The sequence below is a fragment of the Hibiscus syriacus genome, unplaced genomic scaffold, assembly GCF_006381635.1.
Source record: "Hibiscus syriacus cultivar Baekdansim isolate YM2019G1 unplaced genomic scaffold, ASM638163v2 tig00110201_pilon, whole genome shotgun sequence".
Classification (NCBI taxonomy): Eukaryota; Viridiplantae; Streptophyta; class Magnoliopsida; order Malvales; family Malvaceae; genus Hibiscus; species Hibiscus syriacus.
The window spans coordinates 2019688-2037835 of record NW_024062624.1 but is presented as its reverse complement, the minus strand read 5'-3'; the positions used below and the strand labels follow the sequence as shown (position 1 = coordinate 2037835).

Genomic DNA, 18148 nt, shown 5'->3' with positions numbered 1-18148 from the left:
ATATAAATTTAATATACTAATTATATTAATTATATATTAAATGTAATTTCTCCTCAAAAGTTAAATAATATAACGATTAAAATATTTTTATAAATTTTCATTCAAATATTTATAAATTAATATTAAAGTTTAATTTTAAAAAAATATATCACAAGGGTAATTTGGTAAAATATGCATCAAAGTAATGTTATATTCCTCTAACAAAACAATGTAATCTTCCATTCATGCTAAACAAACTAAATAAGGTAATACAATATTCTCATAGTAATATTACATTCGAGTAATGTTATTCCTAAAAATAATCTTATATTCCGTGAACCAAACGTCTATTTAAGGATATACATGATTAGCCCCTAAATTATTAAAATAAATCTAATAATAAATAATATAAAACTACAAGTAATGCGATATTTAAAATCTTAAATTGAAACTTCCAAAAGAACATTAAAAGTGGGATAACACAACGTTTAATCCCTAAATTTGATATAATTTCAACTCAATCCTTGTTTTTTTGTAGATGTTAATTTCTAATTATGAAAACTTTCTCACTTTTAATCCTTTCAATAATATGAAACAATAAGATTATAACATATTAATATTATAAAATGAAACGCTATTAAAATGAAAAAAATAAAATTTAAAAACTAATATAGAGTAAAAAAATTAAGGACGAAAGTAAAAATAATAATAAAGTTCATAGAGTAGATATTAGTTTATCCAAAAGGAAGGAGGGACGACTGAGAAGCGTGGGATAGTGGAGTAAGGGGGGTATATTTGTCCTAAAATGGGCAGCATAGCATAGTAAAGAGTAGAGACAAAAGGGTGGAGTATTTTATTGGTTTTCTTAACAGTTTCGCATCAAGAACGTGAGGGCGGGGGCGGGGGCGGGGGCGGGGCCAGCAGCTGCATGTGCTAAAAGAGACTACTTCTTCAAGTGCTTTCAAACTTGCAACGTTCCAATACCAAATCAAATTTTGCAATCTTCAATTTATTTCCTTTTAAATCACTTTTCTCTTTTCGAAACTTCCTTAAAACTCTCCTCTTTTTCTCTAATCCCACAGAAAGTTTTTTGTTTTCTTTTTTTCTGCTGATTTAGAGACAACAATGTCATCAACACCACCGGGGGCTACTCCAGCCCCAACATCACCACCACCAACCAATACTACATCTCCGCCGCCTACTACCACTCCTTCTCCACCGCCCGCTACCCCATCAGCTCCTCCTCCTTCAACCACCCCATCAGCTCCTCCTCCTTCAACCACCCCATCAGCTCCTCCTCCCTCCACCCCATCACCTCCTCCTTCAACCACCCCATCCCCTCCTCCTCCCGCCACTGCAGCTCCACCCCCTTCATCCTCGACTCCTTCCCCTCCTACTTCAACTCCATCGCCTCCTTCTACATCTACCCCTTCGCCTCCTACATCTACTCCATCGCCGCCGTCACCACCGAGAATTCCAGGCACTGCATCGCCACCACCGCCTCCGAGGAATTCCGGGACTCCATCTCCCCCGCCTCCGTCTTCTCCGTCTGATTCCAGCAATGGGGTGTCGACGGGGCTCGTAGTGGGTATAGCTATAGGGGGAGTGGCCATATTGTTGGTTTTGAGTTTGTTGTTTATATGTTGTAAGAAGAAGAGGAGGAGAAGAAGAGATGAGGAGAGTTACTACGTGCCTCCTCCTCCACCTTCTGGACCAAAAGGTCAGATCTTTTCCCATGGTACTGTTAATTTATTTATTCTGTTATTATTTTTAAACAGGGAAATTGGGTTATGCTTATTTCCTTGTGGTTTTACTTTTGCATCAAAAAGATGGAATTATGAATTTTTCTTTTGCATAACTTTACTTGTAAAAAGAACGCGCTTTACTGTTTTCAATATTGAGCCGTGCTTGGAGTGAAACAAATTAGCAAATATTAAATTTTTTATTCATATAGATAGCTGTAAGTTCCTTTGAATGGACAATTTCGATTTTTGGCTTTCATATGATCGGTTCTTTGTCTAATTAAAACCCTTCAGATTTCTTAAATGCCAGTTTGACCGAGTTACGAGATTTTACTTTATTTTGGTTGCTTGGTAATCATATGGAGACAGTTGCATTTAATAGAATTGTATTCAACTTCTTTTTTGGAGCCTTACTTCATTGACTCTGCCCTTGGTTGGTTGTAATAATTTATCTACTTTGTTGATTATTTTCAGATGATCCACATGGCGGCCAGCAACAGTATCGGTGGCAACTAAATCCGCCGCCCCGTATGGAGCAATACGGTGCTGTGGCTCCAAGGCCAACTACGCCAGTTACAGCATGGCGACCTCCATCTCCAGGACAATCTGCTACGCCACCGCCACCTTTCATGAGCAGCAGTGGTGGTTCTGGCTCTAATAATTATTCAGGTTCCGAAAACCCACTTCCACCACCCTCGCCTGGTATTTCGTTGGGTTTCTCAAAGAGCACATTTAGCTATGAGGAATTAGCAAGGGCGACAGATGGATTCTCAGATGCAAATCTTCTCGGACAAGGTGGTTTTGGGTATGTGCACAAAGGAGTTCTCCCTAATGGGAAGGAAGTAGCTATTAAGCAACTGAAGGCAGGAAGTGGGCAGGGCGAGAGAGAATTTCAGGCTGAAGTCGAGATTATCAGCCGTGTTCATCACAAACATCTTGTCTCATTGGTTGGATATTGTATCTCTGGAACAACAAGAATGCTTGTTTATGAGTTTGTTCCTAACAACACTCTGGAGTTTCACTTGCATGGTAAGACTTGCCTTGGACGTATACTTAATGGTAATTGATATTTGATTCATCTGGTTAAGTGATCCAGGGATGAATGGTAATTGCAGGGAAGGGGCGGCAGACCATGGATTGGCCAGCAAGGATGAGAATTGCTCTAGGATCTGCAAAAGGACTGGCATATCTTCATGAAGATTGTATGCTTTCCGACCCTCTCAATTGCATACTTGATTGAAATATAGAATATCAATCTCTTAATCCGTGGTAACAAATATGAATGTTTTCAGGTCATCCCAAGATCATTCATCGTGATATTAAGGCTGCCAATATTCTTTTGGATTTCAAGTTTGAGGCAAAGGTTGCTGATTTTGGACTAGCAAAGATTAATTCCGAAGTCAACACTCATGTCTCCACAAGGGTGATGGGTACTTTCGGGTAAGAAGGCCTCCTGCATTCTGCACATAGGTCATGTGATTAAAATTTCTTCTAGAAGTTTTTCACTCACATAATCTGTGCTATCTCCAGGTACTTGGCCCCTGAGTATGCTTCAAGTGGAAAGCTTACTGACAAATCTGATGTTTTCTCCTTCGGGGTCATGCTTTTGGAGTTGATAACCGGACACAGGCCAGTTGGCTCTTCTCTTATGGAGGACAGTTTGGTGGACTGGGTCAGTTATTACTTTAGTTTATATGATGATCTCACCATATGAGCACACATTAACACGCATAAATTCATCTGCCATTGCAGTTACAGAATTCTAGATTTAAGGTTCTTTGAATCCGTAGTTAAGTAAATCTGATTTGGCATTGCAGGCTAGGCCTTTGCTCACAAGAGCTTTGGACGATGGAAACTTTGACGGTCTGGTTGATCCAAAGTTACAAAAGGAATTTAACCACAATGAGATGACTCGCATGATTGCTTGTGCTGCTGCTTGTGTGCGACATTCAGCAAGACGTCGACCACGAATGAGCCAGGTTATTGGTCTACTCGAATTTCTTTCAAACTGTGCAGTAATCTATCTAATATTACACGGAATTTTAATGCAAGAGATTGCATATTACAATCCTTATTAGACTCTAAACCAAGTTGTAACCGAGCAGGTAGTCCGTGCTTTAGAAGGAGATGCATCATTGTCTGATCTCAACGAAGGAATGAAACCCGGGCAGAGTGGTATCTACAGTTCATACGGAAGCTCTGACTACGACACGATGCAATACAATGAAGACATGAAAAAGTTCAGGAAGATGGCTTTGGGCACCCAGGAATATGTTACTAGCGGCGAGTACAGTGAGCCGACCAGCGAATATGGTTTATACCCTTCAGGCTCAAGCAACGAAGGGCAAACCACTCGCGAAATGGAGATGGGAAGGATGAAGAAGAATAGCTACGGATTTAATGAAAACTCAATTTCTTCACGATGATCAACGGCCTCATTCATTCCTTTGTAAAGATCCCATCCTCTTTTTTCATGCTATGACTTGGAATATCACTTTGATTGCAAAAACCGCAGTAATTTTTTTCGTGAGATAACACAAATTATAGTATCTTTTATCCCCTCTAATATTGAAATTACGGGTTTTCATTGATTTGTATTCATTAGCGACACAAACGAAAGTAAATAATGGATATATACATGATGGTTGTGGTTGATTCTTTTATTTATCATAAATGTTGAATTTCGAATGTCAAATTTGTTCCATGTTTTTTTATAGTAGATATAAATATACAAATTCGTAGGCGACGAAATGGGTTGGATTCAATTCATGCTGTCGAACGCGTCGTGTGTAAGGTTTGAACGTGAGGTGGAGGAAGTTTAAAGAAGAAGATAACGTGGGGGTGGGCTGCAAGTGGGGAACATTCTTCCAAGCTTGGCTGGGGACGGAGTGTTGAATTGATTCAGTGAGTCACATGCAAGGCTGCTTTTTGCAAATATCCCGAAACAAGAAGGCAGTCAAACCAAACCGCGATTAAAAAATGACTGAAAACATGATACACAGCTCATTCTGGGGTGTGGTCCTACCTACTAACCTCACACATGAAGAAAGTGGCAAGAGAGATTAAAAAAAGTAATCTATTTTGGTCAAATATCCTGTCAGAGGTTGCCTGTAAATCCAAATTCATTGCCAACCTTAAACTGCTTACCCACCAGTAAAAAAAAGAGAAATTAAAATGATGACCTTTAGTTATCAACTAAGGGCACTTTATTATTAATAATAAGAATTGGCTGTTGGCTTTTTAAGTCGTTACAACCTTTTGATTGGCATTTCCAGACTTGTTCCATATGCTGTTCAACTTTCATTCGATTTGCTACATTACCTGGAATTTTATTGTTTGAAGTACGGAATAAGACTCTTATCCAAAACTCAACGTTATATTGAAGCTTATTTCCTTTTTGATAAAAGTTTATATCAAGTTAAACAAACACAATTTGTGTGACGATTTTTTCGAAAGCATGTATTGTAGTTAAAAATTAATAAAATTTTGACAAAGAAAAAAATAGCTACCCTCTTAAAGGCTAAGAGCTTCATTGCAACCTTAAACTTGATATTGTGAACTAGCACCATAGAGAAAATCATGGTTTTCCTATTTGCTAGCCAATAATATTGCTGCTCATCTACAAATTTGAATTCAAAGCACAGTTTCTCTCAACCTGTTGTGCCTTGAGCACTAAAAATTGTGAATAAGTAGAAAAAAACAAGGAGGAAGTTGCATGAAAAATTTCATCCCCATCCCCAAAGATTGGCCAATCGACCAGTACAATTTTTTTTCCATCCCCATCCCTAGAGATTGGCCAATCAACCAGAGCCAGATCGCCTCCGTTTCCGCCACTTTTGTCGAATTCTCCAAATGCTCAGAAACAGTACAGAGCCTGAAGAACAGTATATCGATCAATGATTCTTTTAAAAGACAAATCAAAAAAGATTTACTACCAGATTACTTTCACCAACCTGTAACTGCAACTATTGCTGGTACAAGCCAATATTGACCAGCAACTAGTTCAGGCACATCCAGCTGAAAACGCGAGGGAAGTTCATCAGTGCTCTTGATCTGGTAGTATCAAGAATGGAATTTAATCCTCTCCCCAAGTCAATAACATGATGGCCAGGCAGTTTTTTGTTTCTGCCCCGAATTTGTAAATTGTATCCTTTAATTCCCCACACTTCAAATCTAGAATCACATCGACAGATTAAATCCTTCCCTCTGACAGCGGAATACGCAGAGTAATTTACATCAGTTCTTCGAGATGGTGAGCGGTTGTCATTTTCATACAATGGCATATCTTGCTTGACAGACTCTGAGAAAAGCACTGTATCTTTAATATTTGAACCAGTGAAATCCAATACTTTTCTTAGAATACGGCTGCTGTCCAAGCAGTTCGAGTCCCCATATACAGCAATGCGACCTTCACCAACATCTAACAGGCCAAGAATAGGGTAGTCCGCCTGCACATGACAAATACATCACATCATTCAATGTTTGCCAACCATAAGTGACTAAAAATATAAAACATTTCATTGCGCTGAAATAAGGTCCATGTATCCCCGAAAGAAAGAGCATCTATGTCTAATCACCTTGTTCGTGCCAGAATTCTGTAGCACATTTTGAGTAGCCCCACTCTGAGCTATCCAAAAAGGGAAAGCTGTGTACCCGCCTCTTGGAAACCACACTATATCTGTTCCAGATGCATATCGACTCTGCTAGCCATTAATAGAAAAGTCACGATTCAGAATCTTATCCCCAAAAGCAATCCCAAATGGCTCCAAAAGATCATTTAGTGCTGGCATATTTGCACCTCCAGTTACTGGGGTCCAGCAGCTCCTTGTGTTGTCATCAAAAAATCGCATTTTAACCATTGTATCCACATTATACCACTCAGCAAACACAGCCAACCCCAACCCAGTATTCATAACATCACCCCTGAGCTTTTCAATCTCTTCTTGAAAGTACTCATCTTCAGGATCGACCAGCAAAAGTGTCCCATATTGGCTGGCATCAAAGCATGCAAAGGGAGAACCGAGTGTCTCAACATAATAGCCAGCATCAGTTAACATGTTGAACATATTGTGAAAATTTGTATGAAGGTGATCCCCATGCCAATCAAGAATGTCATTCCCCACATCCAATGAGTCTCTTGGAATATATCCAGGAGGATATTTTATAGTTTATACTGTGAAACTGATCCCACAATACCCGTTTTGATCGTGGTGGGGTTGGAATCACATTCAATTTCAACTGAAGCACACAAGTACTACTTCGAGTGGTTTTCTCCCCTTGGGCTGGAGGACTGTATATTCTAACAGTTACATTCCCCTCAATGACTCCAGAAAAATGAGCACCTTCTTCCTTAATTTGCATGTGCAGTGCTATGTAACCAGTCCAAGGCCAGATGACTTCTGAATAAGTAAAGCTAATGCTTAAAAGATTCCCTTCCCGGATGAAGGATGCCATGTTGGCGGACTCTGGACATAGCCAATGACATCCATTCCATTCAGAATGGTAGCATTGAATATAACAGGCAAGGCACCAGAATAGAGAACAAACAATCTTCTCAACAACTTTAATGAAGAAAACTTGCTTTTATTGAAACATTTCCATATCGCATCATAACCAAAATTAGACAAATGCAGAGCAGATTAAAGCCAATATTTTGTTCACTCTTTTGCAATTTTGAAACAAAATTATCAAAATGGTCTGACATATGATCCCCAAATAGGGCCACAGGCCATGAGTTGTACCTTCTCTACAAATGGGAGGTCCAAGTAATCAGGACCACCTATGCTCAAGTTTAGCACGTCCATATTGGTTGCAAGAGCATAGTTGAAAGCATCGGGGAACCAAGATGCGTATGATACCTGCAATAAGCTGAAAACGAAATTCTCATAATCTAGCCAAATTTTATAGTTAAGAGAATGTCTTTAGGTTGATGGATATTCTGTATGATGTATACAATTTTCTCTCGCCTATTCATCATTTTGCAATTCTATCATCTTCTAATTATAGTAATGAACAATTAAAAAATGAGTCTGATCTCTGCAGTGCATGCTAGGCACATTCTCAAATGGATGACTAGATACAATTGAGAGGAAATCAAGGACAAAAGGGGTGAGATTAGCAAAGGAAAGAAAATATCTAATACCAACTCGTGTTACCTGTGCATCAGTAAAAACACGAAAAGCATAAATCTCAGTATCCGGTGCAAAACCAAGACATTATGCATTCTCACCAGCAATAACACCAGCCACAAATGTCCCATGTCCAAGATTATCATTCAAAGTATCCTCTTTAGTCCAGTTAGTTCGTTCCTGAAAAATTTGCTCTCAAGGGTGAATATTAAAACTCTCTATTGAACCCACATTATTAACCTAACGAAACAGAGTCATTTTCAATAAGAAAATAATTTCAAACAGACAAAACTTTAACGGATGTCATTTTTCCCACTAATGACATATCATACCTTAATGTTTCGAAAGTGAGGGTGATCAGCACGTATTCCGGTATCGAAAATAGCCATTTTGACTTTAGCGCCGGTATACCCTTTTCGCCATAGAGCATCCGCTCCGAATAAGGAAGTAACTTGAGGCCTCTGTGAAATCAAAATCATAAATTCCGTAAATTTCCTCCCTCGTTTCAATTCATTTATATTCTCGTAAATTTGGGAAATTTACTTAAATCAAATTAAAAATTTACCTGCAACAAAAGATGTCGACTCCAATTAATTGAGGAATTACTTAAACCCGAATGGTGGAAATGTTTCTCTTCACTAAACGACATTGAAATAAAAATCTTTCCGGGTCGCTTTTTCCCATTCTCAAAAGCTCCACTAAGCAGGCCCCTATCAGCCCTTCAATTTCCTCAATCACGACTTCTTTAACCGAATCCCTGATCGAAAGCAATCCAAAATCAGTGGGGAATTTAGCGGCCGGGTTGTGTCTCTGGATCCACTCCCACCCTTCGGATCGAAGGTTGGATTCCAAGTACGAACGGTGATCGGACGCCTGTTTGTAATCGATGAACCGAGCAATGTAGTTTCCACGGGAGGCTTGGGGTTGGATTCGGTTAGGGGTTAGGGTTAGGTTACGGGACGAACGGAAAGAGAGTTTGAAATGGATAAGGAAAAGGGAGAGAAGAATCATGAAAAGGGAGGATTTCAGAGGCAACGAAGGTTGAGCTGTGGCCATGGTGAACGGGGCTTGTTTGGCGGGAAAATCCACTCATCGGATTGAGAGAAACGGAAGCGGAAGAAGAGATCTCTGGTTTCTGTTAAACTTCAGTCTCATATTGAGCTTCCGACAACCTCGTCGATCTTAAAACAGAGGACAAAATCCAACTTGTCCACCTCATCTGAGTGATGTGTCACGTGACCTTAAACTTGACCGAATTTCGTACCAACCGGTCCGGGCCGAATTTGGGCCGGACTTAAGTATAGTATTTAACAGATTTCAAACCGTTCAAGCTTTGTTCGGTCCGTGATTCGGGTCACATTGTTTATCCGCTTTTACTTTTATCGTATTTTCGAAGAAACACTTCAATTCAGCAGATTTCTATTGTGTCTGTCTGAGTGCAAACACGGGCAGTGCTTCAACCCACTCGATGGCGCGAGGCCTAGTCCTCTGTTCACATACCAGAACCATCGTCAACCTTTCCTTTTCACTTCTCAAGCCCCGCTGCCGCCGTCACCTCCGTTATGATGGATCTCGAAATATACCTTCGACGCGCGTCTTTTGCCATTGCGCTGGCTCCCAAATGATAGACTTAGTAGACATGGCTACATACAATGAAGCTTTCTCCAGGAAAATGGCTATGGCTGGAATCAAACACCACAACCGTATTGGTTAGTTTCTTTTTACTCTTCTCTTTGTTGGGTTTCCGTTTGTTTCCTTACTAAATAATACTATTTCTCATCCTGTTTTTAAGTTGGCAAAAATGAAGAGTTGGTCCTGCAAATTAGTAAATCATTGATTTCATCTCTGGGTTTGTTTGTTTTAGCTCTAGGTGTCTCTGGGGGACCGGATAGCATGGCTTTGTGTGTTCTAGCAGCTAATTGGAAAAGTGAAGTTCAATATGGGATTGACAACAGTGGAAAATTCATTGATGGTCTTTTGGCAATAATTGTTGATCATGGGCTACGTCCAGAAAGCAAAGATGAAGCAAAACTAGTGGGAAATCGGGTTTCAGAAATGGGTATATTTGAGTTTATCTGTGCAAGTTGAGTTTCTCACTTGTATTTGGATGGCTAACATGAGTTTTGTGTAGGAATCAGATGCGAGATTGCCCGTTGTGATTGGACGAATGGCAAGCCTAAACAAGGTCGTTTGCAAGAAGCTGCTCGCGACATGAGGTTGTTTGTTTATCTTTTTGAAGTTTGTTTGAAATGCTTGCTAGTCTGCTAATAGCGCTTTCTTTTTGAGTAAGAATGTTTTATATTTCCAGTTTGGTTTGGTAAGGATTATCATTTGATTAGAATCTCATTTTCTGCTCATTATTGTGCTTGAATTTCAGGTATAAAATATTTCAAGATGTTTGTATGCAAAACCAGATCAGTGTTTTACTTGTTGCACATCATGCAGATGACCAGGTTTTTATCAACATTATTGTTCTTCAAGCAGTTTGTACATGCCTGGAAGATAGAAAAAAGTTATATTAAGCCTTAGACATTCGTTCTTTACAAAAGAAGCTCCATTTTAATTTGATTTACTGGAAACTAAGGGTTAATTGTTTTTGGTGAAGTTTCCTACTGAATTCATTGAAACACGAACGCGGAAGCAGTAACTCAATGTAGTATTTTTCTTCCACAATGCAGGCTGAGTTATTCATTCTTAGATCATCCCGTGATAGTGGGGTACTTGGACTTGCTGGGATGGCATTCACATCACAATTGTTCTCGTCGCATACAATTTTTTTAAACAAAGATTGGATAGATCACAGTGTCCTTCTAGTGCGGCCTCTGCTTGAATTTTCAAAAGAAGATATGTATAAGGTTCGTGTGATGAATATAGCAAAAAATGTGATTGATTCATGCCTCTACCCAATTTTCAGTTATTTATTTGCTGTTTTAATGTTCCCTTTTACTAGTATTCTTATAAGCTTTTAATGGGTCCTTGTTTTCATTTTGATAGATATGTCAAAGGAGTAACCGGGATTGGGTTGAAGATCCAACAAATCGAAGTCCATTATTTGCTCGGAATAGGATTCGGATGTCATTAGAAAATCTGTTATCAGGTGAGTACTGACAGATTGGACAGTTCTGGTCATATTAATGCTGTTATCATTCACAAGTCTTGTAGCTTCAACTTTTAACTTGCTGTTATATACAATGGTTTCCCTCACTGATCTTGCTGCTATGTTGCCAAAGCTTGAGGTTATATATGATCCGCATCGTCAAAGCCTTTGTATTAGTACAATACATTTGCACCCTTCCTGGAGAGCCAATAATACTTTAGACTTCATATTTTGGAATTGACTTTGTTTTCCAGGTACCTTTAAGTCTGAACTACAAGCTGTTATTTCTGCATGTCGAAGAACACGCATCTATGTTGATCAAATCTGTAGCAATTTAATAAAGCAGACTGTTACCGTAATGGATGTAAGCAGTATTTGATGTTGGAAAGATGCTTTTTGTTCTTACTTTAATCTAACTTTACCGTAAACTGCAAGCCAATTCATTTTGATCATCATTTTTGCAGCATGGTTATGCAGTTATCGATTTAAAGGCATTTGATCCATCAAAATTTGATGACATATGCCTGTCTAAATTTATTACATTGGTTTTACAGGTACTAATTGATTAACAGTATCTCTAATTTTTATGAACGATTCTTGAATGTTTCTATTAATTCCATTTTCTTGTAACTTGTCAGTTTATTTCACAAAGGCAAAGGCCAATCAGAGGTAGTACTTCAAAATTGCTGTTGCAATACATCCGTACCATTCCATGCAAGGTAAATTACTTAAACCGAACATGTAGCTTGCAATTATTTAGTTTTTGTTTGTTGCATGTGCAAATATCTTTATTGTTACTTTCGACAATTTTTATAGACCTCCCTTACTGCTGCTGGTTGCTACATTTGCCCGGCTCCTGGGTCTAGGGGTGCCAAAGCTCTGGTCTGCTGCTCTGTCAATTGTCCTCTGCCTTCAAATGCTGAATTATTTCACACATTTTCTGTTGAAGAAGTGAAGTGTTTTTTTTTAAACGAGTTGGAACAAATTATTGCGAAGGGAAAATCATATTCTATTAAGCTGGTCCCTGATGCATCACAAGCACAGTTTTTGGACATGGGGTGTGAATCCGTGCTAAATGAAGCCCGTAGATTAGATATTATCAGTGAATCAACTTATAGAAACATCATTTTATTGCAAAGAGAGGAAGTCAAACACTTTAAGCCCAAAACTGATGATGAAGTTGCATCTAGGTGTGAGTTGAAGCTGGAGACTGAACATGTTAATTCATTTCTGAGCGAACCGCTCCTCCCTGGGAAAACATGCTACTTCATGAACCGTTTCATTATCTCATGGAAACTAAGCAAGGAAATTGGTAGCGATGTGTTTCCTCTGGAATCTCATTCTCTGTCATATTGGGAAAGGGAAAGTCAGCACAGTCATTGCTATTGCATAAACAGGGATGACATGGTAGTTAAGGTGCGTACCATGGTTGATGCTGATTGGCTCTATCTAGCTGAGTTGTCAAAATGGCCATATTTAGATAATTTTGAATGGACAAGATTTCCATTAACCGGCAAGATAAAATGCTCTGATTATTCAAGGTTGTCAGCAAACTTAGCTCTTAAATCACTGAAATCAATCCCAGTTGCTGCAAGAAAAAGCATCCCTGTTCTGGTCAATGACCATGGACAGATAATAAGTATCCCGGTGTGTTGAACTCTTCCTTTTTCTTTTAGATGGTGGGCTGTTTATGAGAATCTTTCTTATACCGAACAATTTTTTCATATTTATATTATTTCAGAGCATTGGCTTTAAACATTGCCCTTTCATGATGGCATCTGCTGTATTCAAGCCAAGGGTACCTCTTGGAGGAGGACACAGTTCCTTTCTCTAGTCATGGCAATTTAAAGCTCACCAGCCACCAGGTATGTAAATTTCTATATGCTTGCGACTCTTGGAGGACTGTTTTTTCTTTTCGGTACCAAGCGAAGCTAAACAAACAATTTATTATATAAATTTTGATTCGATTGTACATATATGTACTTGTGTTTACAAGTTTTGATTGAAAGATTGATTGTAGAAAGTTTAACAAAGGCGTTTCCCTCCCAAAATCCCAACATCAAAAGCGCTGGTTGGTATTTTAGGGGTTGTTTCGTTTGATTTTTTTCTAAAAATGCAAGGCTATTGGGTAGCACACTTGATGAGTGCAGAGAAATCAATGGAAGCACAAAATTGGGGCAGAAATATCACCATCTGCCTTGGCCTCCCCCGAACCGCTGTTTCCACGGAGCGTCATCCTGTTGTTGGATCCATGACAAAAGAGCAGTCTTAACAAGCAGAAGATGTTAACATAAAGGAGTTGATATCTCACAGGAACATATCGGAATTTGCAATCTGAACAATCGGCCATATACTGCCCTCCAAGATCAAGGCCGGGAGAAAATCTTTTAACTTCTTCCTTCACTTGAAGAACGCTTTTACTGGTGGAGAGCTCCATATAAGTGAAGAATAATAGCAAGTCAATAGGGCTAAAGATAATACCATCGATAGTTACTTTGGCAGCAACAAACTAGGTCGTCTTTGGTTGTAGTTGAAACTTCATCTTTATGAATTTGTCCAACCCTTCATACCTAAATGGACACAAAAGAACAAATCCGAATTAAGTGGTCTATAAGAGGACATAACAATCAGCAAACAAGGGAAAAACAACACGAAGCGGTAGTGTCCAAATGGTCCAACAAAGCCGATTCCAAACATGTGACAGCTACCCTTTTCCAATCGATTTTACATCCTAACTCTGCTTCCTTCCAGTTGAAACACCAATAAAATTATCAGATACGATTCACATTACCACTTGAAAATGAAACCTTTGAATTGTTCCTTGAACATTACCATTTACCAGCAGGAACATATAGAACAAAATAAATTATATTCAGTGGAAATGATCCCAAACCAAAACCATCATTGAGGATTGCAAGAATCAACAGAGGGCAACATAAATATACCAAAATCCCAGATTTTCAATAGCTCATATAGGAGGAAAACTACATGAAAAAAAATGCGATAGAACAGAAAAGCAGGGGCTTGCTGGGAATTGGAATTAAAAGGTGCTTACTTTACATTGAAGGCGTCGTTTCTTTGCGGTAGCATAGGTGATGTATTGAGCCCCAAGATCACCAATGCCCCATAGGACACCTGACTGATAGCCTGTGTTTTCAATGGATGAATAGATAAGCAGCTCTCGTACCATTTCCATATCCTCAACATTTTATGATAGCAGAAAAAAATGAAGATAACGAGTTAAAAGAAGGGTAGAAATAGAGGAAAGTGATTGATAAAAGATGAGAGAGAAGAAAAATCAAAACATGAAAATTTTATAGTTTCATTCATCGTCATCGTTACATTTAACTATAATAAAATTATGTTAAGCGAGAATATCTAGACAAAATGTTGTCCAAAGATTTTTCATTAGTATTATAAGATAATTGAAACATAGATTACGCGTTTAAGTTTTTCAATCACCATAATAAAATCACTGATCTACCTTCAACCTTTGCCTTAATGTTTCAGTTGTATAAGATTATTATAATAACAGATAATTTTTAATGATTTTAAATGTATTTTTCATTTTAAGAAATCAGAATTGAGATTGTGATGTTGTGTGGTGAGAAGTAATTATATCTTTTATTTTATTATAAACTAATTATAAATCTGTTCTTTTTCGACAAAAAAAAAAACGAAATAAAATTAAATGAACAGTATTTTACTTTCAATATATTTATACGCTTAGATTTCAGTCCCCAACAAAATTTTTCTTACCTTCTTGGAGTAGAGATGGTGATATCTCTACACTCTTTGCCTCCATTGATTTCAACCCACTTTTCCAAACCCATCAAAAACTATAATTTCACCCCCATTCCCTACTTCAAATCCCCCAAAATCCCTAATCTCACAGTCCTCAATCTCTTCCAAACTTCAAAACCCCGCCTTTTAATCCATCCCCATTCCACATTTCCCGCTAAAATTCCAAACTTTTTGGTGTTCAAGATAGAAAATGCGACAACTTTAGGTCCAAGGAACCAATTTCAAGTACTTAAGAGTTATGGGGTTAAAGAATCTGAGGACACCGAAAAAGTGGCAGACTCTAGTGGCGGTGGCGGCGGAGGTGGAGATGGAGATGGAGACGATGGAGAGGTAGAGAAGAAAAGTGGGCCATTGCCAGAATGGTTGAATGTCACTCCCGATGATGCAAAAACGGTTATTGCTGCTGTGGCAATATCGCTTGCTTTCCGAGCATTCGTGGCTGAGCCGAGGTACATTCCTTCGCTGTCGATGTATCCTACCTTTGATGTTGGGGATCGAATTGTTGCTGAGAAGGTAATTATTGGTTTTTTTATAGTTAATTGACACAAGGTTTCTAGTGGAAAGATAGATTACATTCTATTGATTGTTTGATGTTTGTTTTCATTTTTATGTTTTATTGAGGATAAGGAATGGTGTTTTAATTTTTAAAGTTTTATGGTAAAAACTTCATCATAGGTAAATAGTTTGAAACATCAGTTTTAAACTTTCAGTGAAGGTTGAGAAATAACAGGTTTTAACTTCCTTGATACCTGAAATTGGCAAGTAGTAAAAGCGTAGAATATTTAGGAAGTAGAATTTGTGCTTTGGGAGCTCAAGTGATTTAAGAAAAAAAGAATCTTGTAGTTTTTGTTTTTAGATTGTCGTAACTGGAACATGCCGGTATGCTTTTCGTTTAATGATTTTTCCTAGTAATGATGAAATCTGAAAGTGAATACTGAAATGATCTCTTGAGCCTAAAAAAACTAAATAGAAATACTATGATATATTAGTCAGTGTTAGCCTTATAGACTGTGGCTGGAAGGATGTGTTTGCACAGGCTTTACCAAGAATCATACCCTTATTAAAGAAGGATGTGATATGAACATATAATCTTATTTTGTTTTAGACATTCATCAAGTAAACATGTTTATTTCTTATGTTTGCATGACAAATTTTAAAATTGAAATTGTCAGGTTTCGTACCACTTTAGGAAGCCATGTGCTAACGATATTGTCATATTCAAAAGCCCGCCAGTTCTTCAGGAAGTAGGATACACCGATGAAGATGTCTTCATCAAACGAATAGTAGCTAAGGAGGGTGATACTGTGGAGGTAGGGATATTCTGATGATTTCCGAGTATTAATATTTCACCTTATGATAAGCTGGTTGTATATGTTTCTCACTGTATTGAGAAAATTATTACTACTTGTTAATGTTGCATGCTGTGATGTTGAATCACTAGAGCCAAGGAAGATGTTAGTAAATGGATATTTTTGCAAATTATCCAATTCGTTTCTGTTTGCCTTCGACATTCTATGCAATATGCACAGAGACATCTTATCTTTCTTCCTTAGTTACATGTAAGGTGCCACTCCCTATGTTGCTCTAACCCTTTAGTTTTATTGAAGTGCCCATGTCATGCATATTTGGACCTGGGTATGGAAATATGATCCTCAAAGAACCCTTCAAATACATGAAATTCTTGAACATACTTTTGTTTGACATTCATACCCGTGTCCGAGTAATATAGGCCATTCTTTCACAATTGCTCATATTTTTTTTCTTTTGCTTTGATGTATTACAATCTATGCTTTGGTTTCATTAGAATGAAATATTAAAATTTGTTCTGGTGCAGGTTCATAACGGAAAGCTAATTGTTAATGGGGTTGCACGAAATGAAGAGTTCATCTACGAAGACCCTTCTTATGAAATGACACCAATTGTACGTATCCTTAGCTAAAGGCGAAAATAATTCACAAGTTGTGCAAACTTTTAGTTTTGCTTATTTGTAAGTTAGTGCCAATCTGTTTCTGATTGTGTACTTGCTATTCATGTTTCAGCAAGTACCTGAAAATTCCGTCTTTGTGATGGGTGACAATCGTAATAATAGCTATGATTCTCACGTTTGGTAAGATATTATGCTCATACAGGTTGACATATGTGCATCCTTGATACTTCAAATCTGCAGGTTTCCCCTATGCGTTTTTGTTAATTTCTGTGTGTTTGTTTCGTTTAGGGGTCCCCTCCCAGCCAAGAATATCATAGGAAGATCAATATTTCGGTATTGGCCCCCAAAAAGGATAGGTGGCACAGTACTTGAGCGTGGCTGTGCTATTGACAAGCAGGAGAGTGTCAAAGTATCTGAATAGTGATGTATTCAGCCTTTACTGATTTTATGATTTTTATTTCATATATATGAACCAAAACTTGTATCAATTATCTTAGAAATCATTCATGGAGATTCTCCACACGTATACAAGCATAAACGGAGACATGCAAACCTCTTAATGAATAAAAAATATCCTACCAAGAAGATATTACCTACATCAAGATGATACACTTCTTCATATTTCAATCCAAACTGATCTGCACTGTTTTTCTTAGCAATTATTACTTCCACACTAACCTATCACTTGCAGCTTCAAAAATGACTTAAAACACTCAAAACCCACAATTTCCTCCTGCCTTCGGCTCAGTCGTATTGGCATTAACTGTTTTTAAGCTTGATAGGCTTGCTACCGAGGGAGTCGATCACCAAAGAACAAGTGATACGTCTCCGATTGACTTCACCAACTTTCCGACTACATTCCCTGTGGACCAAACTTCAAAGGTCAACTTCATTGGAACTCCACCTCCATTTGAGACGGCTAAGCTTGCCCCTGCCCTGTACAAAGGAACCTCGTCTTCGTGGAGAGTCACCGCTACAGTTGGATGACTCTTTCTTGATTGATAGTACTTCTTCAACTGCAATCAACAAATATAAGATCAAAATGCCAATACTTTGAGTGATCGAGGTGAAAAACGTCTTAAGAAAAAGTTACCTGACATTAGGACTATATTGGAGCTAACATGAATACCGAAGAAAGTTGCAAGATTGTAAACTGTCATCCTTAATGAACAAGTCATTGTAAGCATCTTGCTTGGAACCCCTGTCATGTCGGCTCCCTCTCCAAAATAGAAATTATGGACTGTCAAGCTCTGCAAAACAAGACACTTGTTTTCATTAAGAAAGAACAGAACTATCCCATTTTCGGACAAAACCCCATTTTTTCCCGAGTATTTTATGTCTACATAAATGAGAGGGTACTTAAATAATATTATCTTAAATAACGACAAATAACATTGTGCGTGTTATATATATATATATATATATATATATATATATATATATATATATATAATAAAGTTATAAAAGCAAA

At 38.0% G+C, this 18148-nt stretch overlaps 2 protein-coding genes and 3 pseudogenes across 4 annotated transcripts; 3 read left to right on the top strand and 2 right to left on the bottom strand.

The window, feature by feature from the left end:
* Positions 1-1082: 1082 nt before the first annotated feature.
* Positions 1083-4361, top strand: LOC120218839 (annotated as a pseudogene).
* A 992-nt stretch (positions 4362-5353) lies between these two features.
* LOC120218922 lies at positions 5354-9057 on the bottom strand (annotated as a pseudogene).
* Positions 9058-9209: 152 nt separating this feature from the next.
* On the top strand, positions 9210-12850 carry LOC120218835. 3 transcript variants are annotated; one of them, XM_039215736.1, is made up of 11 exons: positions 9210-9558; positions 9720-9908; positions 9981-10065; positions 10227-10302; positions 10528-10704; positions 10844-10946; positions 11201-11310; positions 11411-11500; positions 11585-11665; positions 11763-12593; positions 12688-12850. In XM_039215736.1, exons 1-11 carry the CDS (start codon positions 9318-9320, stop codon positions 12778-12780), a joined length of 2076 nt encoding a protein of 691 aa, XP_039071667.1. In that variant the 5' UTR covers positions 9210-9317; the 3' UTR covers positions 12781-12850. The 3 variants fall into 3 exon arrangements, with proteins under 3 accessions (XP_039071667.1, XP_039071666.1, XP_039071668.1); XM_039215735.1 differs by having other exon boundaries at positions 9212-9558; positions 9714-9908; XM_039215737.1 differs by lacking the exon at positions 9210-9558 and having other exon boundaries at positions 9766-9908; positions 9988-10065.
* A 196-nt stretch (positions 12851-13046) lies between these two features.
* Positions 13047-14153, bottom strand: LOC120218838 (annotated as a pseudogene).
* A 547-nt stretch (positions 14154-14700) lies between these two features.
* LOC120218836 (chloroplast processing peptidase-like) lies at positions 14701-17188 on the top strand. Its single transcript, XM_039215738.1, has 5 exons — positions 14701-15263; positions 15923-16060; positions 16585-16671; positions 16790-16857; positions 16966-17188. The coding sequence occupies exons 1-5, from the start codon at positions 14721-14723 to the stop codon at positions 17096-17098; spliced, it is 969 nt and encodes a 322-aa protein (XP_039071669.1). The 5' UTR covers positions 14701-14720; the 3' UTR covers positions 17099-17188.
* The last annotated feature ends 960 nt before the right edge of the window (positions 17189-18148 follow it).